This window comes from Lathamus discolor, chromosome 9, assembly GCF_037157495.1.
Source record: "Lathamus discolor isolate bLatDis1 chromosome 9, bLatDis1.hap1, whole genome shotgun sequence".
In the NCBI taxonomy this organism is placed as follows: Eukaryota; Metazoa; Chordata; class Aves; order Psittaciformes; family Psittacidae; genus Lathamus; species Lathamus discolor.
This window is the reverse complement of record NC_088892.1, coordinates 22,380,644-22,393,227: the sequence shown is the minus strand read 5'-3', so window position 1 is coordinate 22,393,227 and position 12,584 is coordinate 22,380,644. Positions and strand designations below refer to the sequence as shown.

Genomic DNA, 12,584 nt, shown 5'->3' with positions numbered 1-12,584 from the left:
CCTTCCACTAGAGCAGCTTGCTCCAAGCCCCATTCAGCCTGGCCTTGAGCACTGCCAGGGATGTCTCTGCCTTTTCGCTTGCTGTTGTTTAAAGTGTTTTTTCATGGTGTGTGTGGTGCTGTGAGGTGAGATAAGTCCCTCCAAGTGCCATGAGTTGCAACAGGACTCCGCCTTGGACTCCAGCAGTTGTTCCGGGGAGCTGCCCATCTGCCTGAGGGTTGTGTGTGGTTCCCAGGCAGGCTTAGCCTTGCAGATCAGACTTTCCTCCTTGGTTGGGCAAAGCAACAACAAGGAGAAGGCATTTGAGGAGAAACAATTCCAACTTTCAACTTAAATAATGAAAACCAAAAGGGACAAAACTGCTCTGACTTACTGTGACATGTTCTGCTGTGCTTTGTGCTCCTCCCCAGGTCGTTTGTCTCCTTGTTATGGAAGTAAAGAAATAGACTTTTTTTGTTCTAATCTGCATTTTAAAAGCTGCTTTAATTTGCCTTTTTCTGTTTCATTGTTCTCCTCTCTAAGAGAATCGGTGTTCTCTTCCGTTGGTCACAAAAACTTGATATTGCTTTGCAGGCATCCCGGGACGAATTCATGTACAGTTTTGCATCTCCCTCAAACAGATCCAGCCTGATTGCAGACAAAGATCCAGGTAGATTCAGTTCTCTGAACTTTAACTCTCGCATTGATTTTGAACGTGTTACCAGCCCCAAAACCCCCATTACCCAAAACCTGAAACGGTCATGGAGTCAGAACCCCAGCCTGGTTTGTATTGGAAGGGACCTTAAAGCTCCTCCAGCTCCAACCCCTGCCACGGGCAGGGACCCCTTCCACTGGAGCAGCTTGCTCCAAGCCCCTGTGTCCAACCTGGCCTTGAGCACTGCCAGGGATGGGGCAGCCACAGCTTCTCTGGGCACCCTGTGCCAGTGCCTCAGCACCCTCCCAGGGAAGAGCTTCTGCCTAAGAGCTCAGCTCAGTCTCCCCTCTGTCAGCTTTGGCATCTTCTGTTCGCTGTCTGTGATGAGCTGAGTTGCGCCAGTGCAAAGGGGCTCATGGTGGGGTTTGGGTTTTTTTCAGCCTGTGGAGCAGCACTTCCAAATGGCCATGGGATAAAGCGGGAGGACTCCAAAGGATCCCTGAACTCAGAAGGGGCAACGAGTAGTTCTCCGGATCAGAGCGAAAATGTAACGTATTCGGGGTTGGAAAGAAGGGTGCTCACTGCTCCCCTCTGTGCAGTGTCTTCAGTAAGGGGGAGGGAAAGGAGTTCCCTGTGGTAGTGGTTGTCAAAGGCCAGCTATAAATATCTCTGCTTGGAAGCCACCCCATTGCTGTTGAAGAGAGGAGGTCAGATTCATGGCTCTGGTATGTTTACCCTCTTCAAACATCTCCGAGCCAAAATAAAGCTGGTGACAAATTACTTATCGGAGATGAAAGGCAAAGTCTGTGGGGAAAATCTCTGCCACTGTGGTGCGGTTATCCATACTCAGGCATGCTCACCACATGTGCGTGGTTGGGTGTGAGCCTGGCCGGTGCCCAGTGCATGGTGCTGGGAACTGGTTTCCACACACAGCTGGAGGCAGAGCACCATGATATGGGATTGCTGGTGACCACTGGTTTAAGAGAAGGGGAGGTGTTGATAGGAAACCCAATAACCACAGCCCCACAGTCACCGAAGGTGACTGCGGGCACACCACGAAGAGCTCTGACCCCGCTCCTCAGGCAGGGTGTGCTCTCCTTGTTGGCAGGCTGCACACATGGAAATCAGGTATCTGTGCAAACCAGCTCCTGGTTTTCCTCAAGGCGCTCTCCAGATGTCTTGGGTTGTTGTGAATCATTAATGCATCTTTACATACTTTGGCCCTTCCAACAAGCAAGGCAAAGGTGATCTGGGCTCCTGCTGGCTGTGTCCTGACATGCTTCGGGAAGGTGGGGCCTCTCAAGCTCTCCCACATGATTCCTGAGGCTACAAGACCAAGTACAGCCAAACACTTGGCTATCAAACTGTTCATATTCAGCAGCGAGCATGTGCTTCAACCCTGCTGAGCTTGCAGCTTGGCTCTTCCCCACAGCTAGGCATCGTCTTCTCTGTCCTTGCAGGTAGGTTTTACAGGGTCATTGGAACAGCTCTTCTGTTAGGGAATGCAAAAGCCACAAAACCCTGTAGAAGCAATGCCATGTGGAGTGGAGGAGCAGCTCTAACGCTGCTCTACAGCGGTAGATGCGTTGCTTGTCACCCGTTCCCCTCGCGTGAGTAGTGTGACTTGATAGTTTGGCATGGTGAACAGCAAAGCTCTGGCTATGGCAGTGTGTCTCCAACTCTAAACTGAATGTTTAGTTCTGTTTGATTATGACTCACATCCACAGCTTGTCCCGGAGTACACAACAGAGCGGCTGTGGATTGCTCTCCAAACATGAGGCACAGCTTTAAGAGGAGCATCCTGCTTAGAGCTTAATCGTATCCATTTGTTGGGGAGTAGAGCTAGGGTGACCTCAGAGGGCACCCAGAAAAGCTGGGAAAGCCATACCATACAATGCCCAAGCCTTTCCACATGGATTGGCCCAACAGCAGGATTTCACTTCTCTTTGCCTAAGTCAGTAAGAGTGGAAAAAAACCCCACTGCCAAAGATCAGGAGAAAAGAAATCCTAGAATCATAAAATGGTTTCAGTTGGAACGGATCTTAAAGCTCACCCAGCCCCAACCCCTGCCACGGGCAGGGACCCCTTCCACTGCAGCAGCTTGCTCCGAGCCCCTGTGTCCAACCTGGCCTTGAGCACTGCCAGGGATGGGGCAGCCACAGCTTCTCTGGGCACCCTGTGCCAGCGCCTCAGCACCCTCCCAGGGAAGAGCTTCTGCCTTATCTCCAACCTGAACTTCCCCTGTTTCAGTTTGAACCCATCACCCCTTGTCCTATCACTACAGTCCCTGATGAAGAGTCCCTCTCGAGCATCATAGATTTAAGAAAATATGTAGCTGAAATTTCATGGGTTTTTTAAGAGCTTTTTGGCATTGCTGGGTTTAGGTGTACGTCTTTAACAGAAAGTTAGATTCTTGCTTCAAACCATGGCAGCTGATGAACCGTTTTGTTTGACAAGAACTGACTTTGAAACTGTCAGACACTGCGGACAGGAGCAGGGCAGTGACTGCAGGGCTGATGGGGCTGACCCGTGTTCTGCTGGATAAGCCAGTGTCCTCTGCCCAGACATCTCTTTTCCGGGCAGAGAAGCACTTGGCCACGTGTCCAGGGTTTCCAGACTGCTCATCACTGGATGAGGTGTCTCCCAGGCATGGTGCTGTGCAGGGGGGCAGGAGGAATGCTGGCACGCATGGTTTGCTGTGCCCATGTTGCATGGTGCCGTGCTCAGGCACAGCCTGGGCAATGGGGCCACTGGTTCCATGTCACCTCTGTGTCCCGACAGATCCGCAGGAGCTCCACGAGGAGCAGCGTGTCTCACTGCAGCCGGCTGGACCAGTTTGAGATCCGGACACTCCTGATGTGCTACCTCTACGTTGTGAAGATGATCTCTGAAGGTCGGTGGCTCTTGCTCAGCTCGGGGGCAGCCCAAAAGACAAGAGGCAGTTGCCAGCTCCTGGGGTCTGTAAGCTCCCCTTTGGTTTGTTTTACATCTCAGCACACTGTGGGCTTTTTTCTTTCAGATACTCTTTTAGCTTACTGGAACAAATTCTCCCCCCAAGAGCTGATCAATGTCCTTGTGCTTCTGGAGTGAGTATCATGAGGATGCAGTTCAAACACTGCACTTTCCTGTGGGCAGCATTGTCCAAGAAGGCACAAGTGCAGGGTGTCCCTCAGGATGCATGGTCCTCTGCAGCACTGGGGTGTGCAGCCAGGGTGGAAGGAAATGCTCTTCCTCCCCGTGAGGAGGAAGGGTGTGTATGGAGGGAGCGGGGTACAGTGGCAGTGCCCTGTGCTCGGGCCGGGCTGTCAGAGGGTGTCCCAGCACCCACGGGCGAGCAGGGCTCTGGGCATAGCCTGTGCTTTGCATGGGCGTGTGGGACAGATGGGTGAGGAGACAGGGATGTGCCACAGGGTTTTGAATCCAAGAGTGTGGGGTCAAGTGACTTGTAAATACAGACCCAAACCTTCATGCACAGAGGAGTGTGTCTGCTGACAAGGACAAGGGTGCATTTTAAACCTCAGAATCCCAGACTGGTTTGGGTTGAAGGGACCTCAAAGCTCCTCCAGCTCCAACCCCTGCCACGGGCAGGGACCCCTTCCACTGGAGCAGCTTGCTCCAAGCCCCTGTGTCCAACCTGGCCTTGAGCACTGCCAGGGATGGGGCAGCCACAGCTTCTCTGGGCACCCTGTGCCAGCGCCTCAGCACCCTCACAGGGAAGAGCTTCTGCCTAAGAGCTCAGCTCAGTCTCCCCTCAGGCAGGTTCAAGCCATTCCCCTTGGCCTGTCCCTACAGGCCCTTGTCCAAAGCCCGTCTCTAGGTTTCCTGCAGCCCCTTTAGGTGTTGTGGATTTTCTTGGTCTGCAGGATCTGTAACGGGTCCATATTTTATTTTCCTTCTAGGGTGTGTTTGTTTCATTTCAGATACGTGGGGAAGAGAAATATTGCCAGGTACTGTATTCTGCCACCCAGGCTGGGGGGCTGTCCCCATGCTCCCTGCTGAGGCTGAAGAAGCCAGGCAAACCAGGGCAGGCAGGAAGCCTGCGGGGCCGGGGCTCTGCTCAGCACCATGCCAGCAGCATTCCCTCATCCTTCCTGCCGCTTCCCTCCCCTGCAGCTCCTGCATGAGACCCCCCAGCCCCGGCGCTCCCGGCTGCCCTCACAGGTTGGCAGCATCCCCTGCGGTGAGCTGCAGGTGAGACACGAGCCTCGGCTGCACCTCTGCTCCCGAGCAGCCCCGCTGCTGTGGCCATAGCTCCAGGGCCAGCGGGTGCGGGAGAGACCTGGGCAGCCTCGCCAGTCCCATGGGGTTGTCTGGGATAAACCAGATGAGTGTGTTGGAGGGAGGCCGCTCTCTGTCCTGGTGCCGCATGTAATCCTGCCACTCATCCCAACCCACAGTGTTCACCTCCCCTCGCAGGGTGCACGATGCCTGGTTGTCCAAGCACGCAGGAACCGATAGGAAATCCCAGACGATGCCAGCGTTCCGCAGCAGAGCAGGGGGGATGCAAGTGCGGCTCCAGCATCTGGGCAGCTTGGAGACCTCCTTCACGCTCAACCACAGTATGTACAGCAGAGAGTTAGCCTGCTGAAAGCTGCATGTACCCATTTAACACTCACTGCTCATTGCTTCAGGCTGTTGAGACTGCAGAATGAGAGCGGTCACTGCTCCTCCCTCCAATATTCCTGGGCTGATGTGGGTGATATTTAAGCCAGCCCCTTTAAAATCCCCTCTGGGACTTAAGGCTTGTGTGGCTTTTTCCTCTTGCCTGTCTTGGCTCAGCTCCTGGGCTGAGTGTGGTTCAGGTGACCGTGGTGTGGGTGGTGAGCAGGGGAGAGCTGCCCCACACAGGGACCTGGGCCACCATCTGCCCTAAGCCTCCCCTGAGTTTTGTCCCAGTTAAGCACCTCACCACTTCCCTCTGCGGGTACAACTTGGACACCAAGTTCTCTATCTGGCTTTAAAGGCAGTGAGATTAAGGGGAAATGCCAACATTGGTTTTCTTGGTTGGCATCAGGCAGCTCCTCTGACTGGAGCTGGCAAATTCAGCCTCTTGGTATTCTTACCTCATCTCCTAAGTGAAGTGCAAGGGGAGAAACTTATCAGCATTTAGATACTGTAGGAGCTGGAGTGCTGAACACCGTTTTCTCCTGATCTGCTTTCCATCCACAGATGCAGGCACCTCAGAAGCAGATATCGTGCACCAGGCATTGCTGGAGGGCAATATTGCCACTGAAGTGTGCCTCACAGTCCTGGACACCATCTCTTTCTTCACCCAGAGTTTCAAGGTTAGCATTGAAATCAAAGCCATTGTAGGGAAGTGACTGTATCTCTCTCTGCATGTTGATGGTGGTGATCCATTCTCCTCGAGTGTCACATTATGGGAGGCTTTACAACAGTAAATCCTTTTCTGGTTTATTCTCTGCTATAAAAATAGTCTCTGACCAAGCAGTGCAAGTTTGTTCTGGTCATCACGTTAATAAATGGTTTTTACTGTTCCTTATCTGTCTTAAGAATGGATGTGGTTAATTATACAAAGTTCTCTCTGTCGTTTCCAGCTTCAGACACACCATTTCTGTAAAATAAACTCTTGTCGCTTTCCAGACTCAGCTTTTAAGCAACGATGGCCACAACGCCCTCATGAAGAAGGTTTTTGATATTCATCTGGCTTTTCTCAAAAACGGCCAGTCAGAAGCAGCTCTTAAGCATGTGTTTGCCTCTCTGAGAGCTTTCATTAGCAAGGTATGTAATACGTATTAGCAAGGTACGTGATACATGACTCCAAAGGGACAGAGCAATTTATATAGGTATGACAGAAGAGACCAGTGCACTTGATCTCCTTGTAAACTTCCCCTCACCTGCCCTTATCACTTTAACTGCTGTTCAAGATTTAACATCTATTTGACCAAAAGCTGGTGCTTCTTGAATCTTTGCCCTAAACCGACACTATTGCTGACAATGCTATTGTTTGAGTGATACTTGTGCTGACAAGCCACTCGCTCCTCTCCCACTGCATGTGAAAGAGGGATAGGACTTCCTGAACCTCTTTCTACACTTTTCTGAGCCCTGGTACACGGCTCTTTAATCCCCTGAGCAAAAGCAGCGTCAAAGCCACAGCTAAGTACGTAATAGCAGTGACTGATTCTGTTGCTGACATTTCCCTTCATGCTTGTCAAAACCTGCTGGTTCTTATAAGCACCTTTTCAAGACCAGATGTACGTGCAGGCTCCATTCCTCCCCAGCTGCACAGTTCTAATAAACTCAAAAGGAATTACAGCCTCTCAAATGACTTGAATGCGGCTCATCATTAATGAGTTAAATCCACATGGCATGCGATTTGCAGCCAGGAAGAGCACAGTGGTGAATGATAAGCAGCGAAGTGTTACTTCCAAATGAGGTCTTGTGCTAATTGAGCAAATTTTGATTAGAGAGACCGCTAAACTGTTTTTCAAGGGTGGAAACCATCTGTGCTATGTACATTTTACTGTAACCTCACAGTGAAGCTAAGCACTGGTATGAGTATGAATTATACTAGAACAGAGTAGAATAGAGCTAGAATGAGTATGAGTAGGGCTGAACTTTGGTTTGTCCTAAGCAAAGACATGGGAAGCAGAAAATGCAGTTTTGCTGACTACCTGCCTGCCTCCAAACAGTGGGGTCTCCTATGAGACGTTTTCCATGGGGCTCCTTAAAACCTGCTAGGTTGGCAACTGGCACTGGGAGGAATCATGGACCACATGTAAGTAAGGCTGCTTCCCAGCAGTTTCCCAAGAGAAATCTGCGTTGAGGGATTCTCCATTTACAATATGTGTAGCTAGCACTGGTGTAAGTTCTTGGTTTCTTTGAAAAGCTTTTCTGGCACTGGGACTGAAGAAGCTACACAAGAACCTTTGCCCGCCGTGTTCTGTAGATGCTGGTTCTGCCAGCACAGGGCAGCGTGGCTCAGTGTTTCCAAGGTGTCTTTCCTAACATTTGCATGCCTCTTGTGAAGTTCCCCTCAGCGTTTTTCAAGGGAAGGGTGAACATGTGTGCTGCCCTCTGCTACGAGATCCTCAAGTGCTGCACTTCCAAGGTGTCCTCCACGAGGAACGAAGCCTCCGCTCTCCTCTATCTCCTGATGAGAAACAACTTTGAGTTCACCAAAAGGAGAACGTTTCTGAGAACGCATCTTCAGGTCAGTGACTGGGAGAAGCAGGACAACAGGACACATTGGGCTTAATGACCAGATAGCTCAATACAACTGTGTCACCTCGTGTCTGCAGAGCATCTTGCTTTTGTTAAATGGCCAAAAATCCTCTTGATTTCCAGGCTTTGCCTAATTCCTGATCGCAGTGATTGGCCCAGGGCCCTTGAGGTGAAATACGCTGCCAAAGGGCTCCAAGCTGTTGAGTTTTTGGACTCACAGACACAAGGTGCATCTCTGCCCCAGAGGCTGGCTGGGCTGCTGTGGAGAGGACAGAGGGAAGAGCTGCCTTTGAGGCAGGAGAAGGGGTTTTCCTGGAGCTGCTTTTGCGGCACTGAGTTTTTGAAGCAAATTTAGCCATCTAGTAAGGCAGATGAACGTTGTCTGGGTTGCAGCGAATCACAGGGGAAAGTGACCGATGTCCAAACAGGGATTTGTATTACGATTGTGCTGTTGTTAATTCAGTGAACTCACTGCTCAGCAAAGTAGTTGAGTCCTCTGGGAAGTATTTGTCCTGGAGGGATGTGACAGCAAAGCCACAACAATCATCACTTGCGTTGTGGGAAAGACCTGATGTTTTCCTAGGAGCATTTCATGTAACTGTGACAATAAAACTCCTCTATTAGGGCTCTTAACTAAAGCCCCACCCTGTTCCAACAGATAATAATTGCAGTGAGTCAGCTAATAGCAGATGTGGCACTCAGCGGTGGGACAAGGTTTCAGGACTCCTTGCTCATCATTAACAACTTTGCAAACAGTGACAGGCCCATGAAGGTAAGTTGGAGACATTAAATAACATCATGTGCTATCGGCCTTAATGAAAGACTGGGGTCACACTTAAGGAAATTGTGTTTAAGGGTAAAGCTGATGATTGGAACTATGCTTTATGAGCTCCTGTGGGCTGTGTTTGCTCAGTAAACCAGTAGTATGCCACCAGTGATAGGACCAGCTGCACAGGCAGGTTATGCTCTATCCATGTGGCTTCACACCAAGAGGAAGGAGCTCTGCAGTCAGGTTACACTTGGCAAAGTGTTCTGCTTGCAAGGGTGGCCAAAGAGCTTTCCAAGAACTTCCTGCTTTGAGAGGAGTGACACAGGAGAGCCTGGTCCTTCTGTTGCCTGAAGGTAATAATTAGCAGGAATTAATGTTTATTAATTGAGTGTCAGCAAGATTAAGAAAGCACTCTTTCAGGGGACTAATGGTTCTATTTCTTTGGAAAAGAATTGTCTTTGTGCTAGAATGAACACCTTCTACCCAACCTACTGAACAGTGTGTCAACACTGCACACATGGGATGGGAATGTTCTGTAGGTGCTGAATTGTTCTATAATGAATTCATAGGTAGGATATACCTGGCAAGACCCTCTGTTCTCTTCTGTAATGATGTCTATAAGGGTTTCACTGAGCCATACTTCGCTACTCTTATTTTGCGCTGCAAGACCATTATAGCCAGTTTATGTAACCGCAAGAGTACAAGAGAGATTTCAATACACTGGAAAGGATGCCATGAACAGCTTACAGATACAGCTGGGGAGCAGGAGCCCAAGGAGAGGGGAATGTCAACCAGGCTCATCACAGAGGAGAGAAAGTTGAGGGGGACCCAACTGCTGCTTTCCCCTACCAAAAGGGAGGTTACAGAGACGAGGAGGTCAGGCTCTTCTCAGAGGTGGGGAGTGTTAAGACAGGAGGCAACGGGCACAAGCTGCTGCAAAGAAAAGTCCAACTGTATTTAGAGCCTTGAAAAGAATTACTTCCCAGAAAGGAGGTGGGATTCCTGTCCCTGGAGATGATAAAACTTGGCTGGACAAAGCTTGCTCTAACTTGATCCAGCTCTGAGCAAGGGGTCAGTCTGGAGCCTGTTTCATTCTCTATTTATTCCTGTGGTGGGAACCTCTACAAATGCTTTCGGTGCTTTAGGAATTGAAGAGTGACCACATCAGAGACTTAACAAGCGGATGTTGAATAACATGGAAAATATTTCAGGCATTGTTTATGGTCCCATCCATTTATTTTTTTACATGCACAGAGCACTTCTGTCTTGCTCTCACACCAGCTCCTCAGGATGCCAAAATACCTGCATTGCTGTAATGTAGAACCCCAGCCTGGTTTGGGTTGAAGGGACCTTAAAGCTCCTCCAGCCCCAACCCCTGCCAGGGCAGGGACCCCTTCCACTGGAGCAGCTTGCTCCAAGCCCCTGTGTCCAACCTGGCCTTGAGCACTGCCAGGGATGGGGCAGCCACAGCTTCTCTGGGCACCCTGTGCCAGCGCCTCAGCACCCTCCCAGGGAAGAGCTTCTGCCTAAGAGCTCATCTCAGTCTCCCCTCTTATTTCAGTATTTGCTTCTAATTGGATTTGTTTTGTGTCAGGCAACTGCTTTTCCTTCCGAAGTCAAAGATTTGACAAAGAGAATCCGTACAGTGCTCATGGCTACTGCTCAGATGAAAGAACATGAAAAGGATCCAGAAATGCTGATAGATCTGCAGTACAGTTTAGCCAAGTCTTACGCGAGCACCCCAGAGCTCCGGAAAACATGGCTGGACAGCATGGCAAAGATCCATGTGAAAAACGGAGACTTCTCAGAGGTGATTCTGGAATGAAACCCGTGGTTTTACCCAACAAGCCAGAGGCACAGATTACATGTTGGTTTTCCATTGTCCTTTGCAGGCAGCCATGTGTTACGTTCATGTCGCAGCCCTCGTTGCTGAGTTCCTGCACAGGAAAAGTAAGTGTGTGGTGCTTGGAAGGTTTGATGGGGTTTGGGGGATCAGAATCTTGTTCAAGACAAGTTTCTCCTCAGTTGGCAGATGATTATTGTAGAAACAAACTAACCAGTGGGTGAAGCTAGAAAAGGATGAGTGTTTTTAAAGAGGGAATCCAATTGTGTGTATGCAGGCATTTACTAGGCTGGCCAGGACCGCTTAGGCAGTGGTGTTGGCACGTTGCTGAGTGAAATACAAACTGACACATCATGTCTTGGTTTAAATGTTGTTGTGGTTTATATTAGGAACTGTACTCACTAGGGGAAGCCCATGTTAAAAACTTGCTGTCAGTATGTTCATCCGGAGTGTCACCAGAGGCAGTATAGAAAACTAGAGTAAAGCAGTCAAAATGCAGTCAAAAGATACTACTATAGCCTAACGATACAAATAGGTAAAGAATAATAAGGAAGCAAGAGAGTATTGTGATTTGATGCAAAGCAGGAAGGACAGGATAGGCTTGCATGCTCTCAAGTAACACCACTCTGCAGGATTTCTTTTAAATGTCTGCTCCACAGCTGATGTATTGACCCCATTTCTCATTTGCATGTAAGGGTGTGATTATTGACACGGACACTTCACATTTCAGAAAGTTAAGGCTGCATAAAAGCCCATTGAGTACATGCACTGCCTTGGCTGGGAAGGTCTGAAGTGCTTTGCTCAGGTGGCTTCGGACACCTTTGGAGTCCCTCCAAATCCTGTACTTTGTGTTGGCGAAGTGTGAAAGCTTGGGACTGGTTTTTCTGATCCCTCTGCACACTTCATGGGCTGCAGAAGGGAGAGTATTGTTGGTAATTCTTTATTTGTACCCTGGAGGCTGCTTACCACAACCAGTGGTAAAGGAGAACTGCTAAAAAAGAAGAGGAACAAATCCAAAGGAATAACAAGTGAATACACTGAGTTCTCTCTGTCACTGTGCTCTTTACGTATATGTAGGCTGAAAAGGGTTCAGGAAAGGCTGATCTACTCAAAGTTTTGGGGTACCTAACTGTGCTTTCTGCTAGGAATGTACAGACCTGTTCACTTCCCACCCAGCTCTCCAGCATCCCACAATAGCTTTGTTCTTCATGTGGACGAGGGCCTTAGGAACATGGGTTAGTGGTGGCTTTAGCAGTGGTGGGGCAACGGTTGGACTTGATGATCTTAAAGGTCTTCTCCAGTCTACTTGATTCGATGATTCTTGCATCTTCTGTGCAAAGATACACCTATGTTCTTCATGACTTTCAGTTGGTTGCAGCTGGTTAGGTTGGGGATTCCCGATCCAGGGAAACCTGTTGTGCTTGGTGTTAGTTCCTAGGAATGACTCCTGTGGCAAATGGCTGGGGAGATTCTGTTGTGTTCGGTCTCATACATTCAATAGTAAAATGAGAGTCAGGTCCACTGCTACTTGTAGGACTTCACTGTCAGCCAGACTGCTTCCCAGCCATTAAAGCATGATGCATTTGAGCTGTTATTCCACTAATCCATTTGCTTTTGCCCACTACAGAACTCTTCCCCAGTGGATGTGCTGCCTTCAGGAAAATCACTCCCAACATTGATGAAGAAGGTGCAATGAAAGAAGACGGTGGGATGATGGATGTACATTACAGTGAGGTGAGGTCCTGTAGTACAGAGCGTGGGATATTGGGCAGCTGGGTAGGATGGGTCACTCACTGAGGTGATCAGCTCCGGTGCAGGCTCGTTCCATGAGGGCATCATGGAATAGAGGGATTCTGTGATTATTTTAGACTTTGTTGGTGCAAGCTCTAACAAATTACAGTTGGGCACTGATGTCTGTAAGGAAAGCTGCTTCCCAGCGATTTCCTAAGAGAAATCTGCTTTGGGGGATTTTCTGTGTACAATACAGAACTGGTGAAGGTTCTTGGTTTCTTTGCAAAGCTTTTCTACTAAAAGCTGTTCTACTATAAAGCTTTTTCTAGCACTCAGACTGAAGAAGCTGCACAAGAATCTTTGCCTACCGTGTTTTATGGGTGCTAATTCTGCCAGCACAGGGCAGCGTGGCACAGTATCGCCAA

At 49.4% G+C, this 12,584-nt stretch overlaps 1 protein-coding gene across 2 annotated transcripts in view; it reads left to right on the top strand.

Annotated features, from left to right (window-relative positions):
- Positions 1-12,584, top strand: part of DOCK11 (dedicator of cytokinesis 11) — a 70,579-nt gene that overhangs the window by 48,616 nt on the left and 9,379 nt on the right. The window contains exons 33-46 of one of the 2 annotated variants that reach the window (XM_065689808.1): positions 574-649; positions 1,075-1,181; positions 3,416-3,527; positions 3,654-3,720; positions 4,534-4,581; positions 4,748-4,825; positions 5,051-5,193; positions 5,804-5,919; positions 6,236-6,373; positions 7,623-7,805; positions 8,475-8,588; positions 10,180-10,395; positions 10,478-10,535; positions 12,056-12,162. In XM_065689808.1, the coding sequence (XP_065545880.1) occupies positions 574-649; positions 1,075-1,181; positions 3,416-3,527; positions 3,654-3,720; positions 4,534-4,581; positions 4,748-4,825; positions 5,051-5,193; positions 5,804-5,919; positions 6,236-6,373; positions 7,623-7,805; positions 8,475-8,588; positions 10,180-10,395; positions 10,478-10,535; positions 12,056-12,162 (1,563 nt within the window). The remainder of the gene's footprint in view (positions 1-573; positions 650-1,074; positions 1,182-3,415; positions 3,528-3,653; positions 3,721-4,533; positions 4,582-4,747; positions 4,826-5,050; positions 5,194-5,803; positions 5,920-6,235; positions 6,374-7,622; positions 7,806-8,474; positions 8,589-10,179; positions 10,396-10,477; positions 10,536-12,055; positions 12,163-12,584) is intronic. The other variant, XM_065689809.1, reaches the window with a different exon arrangement.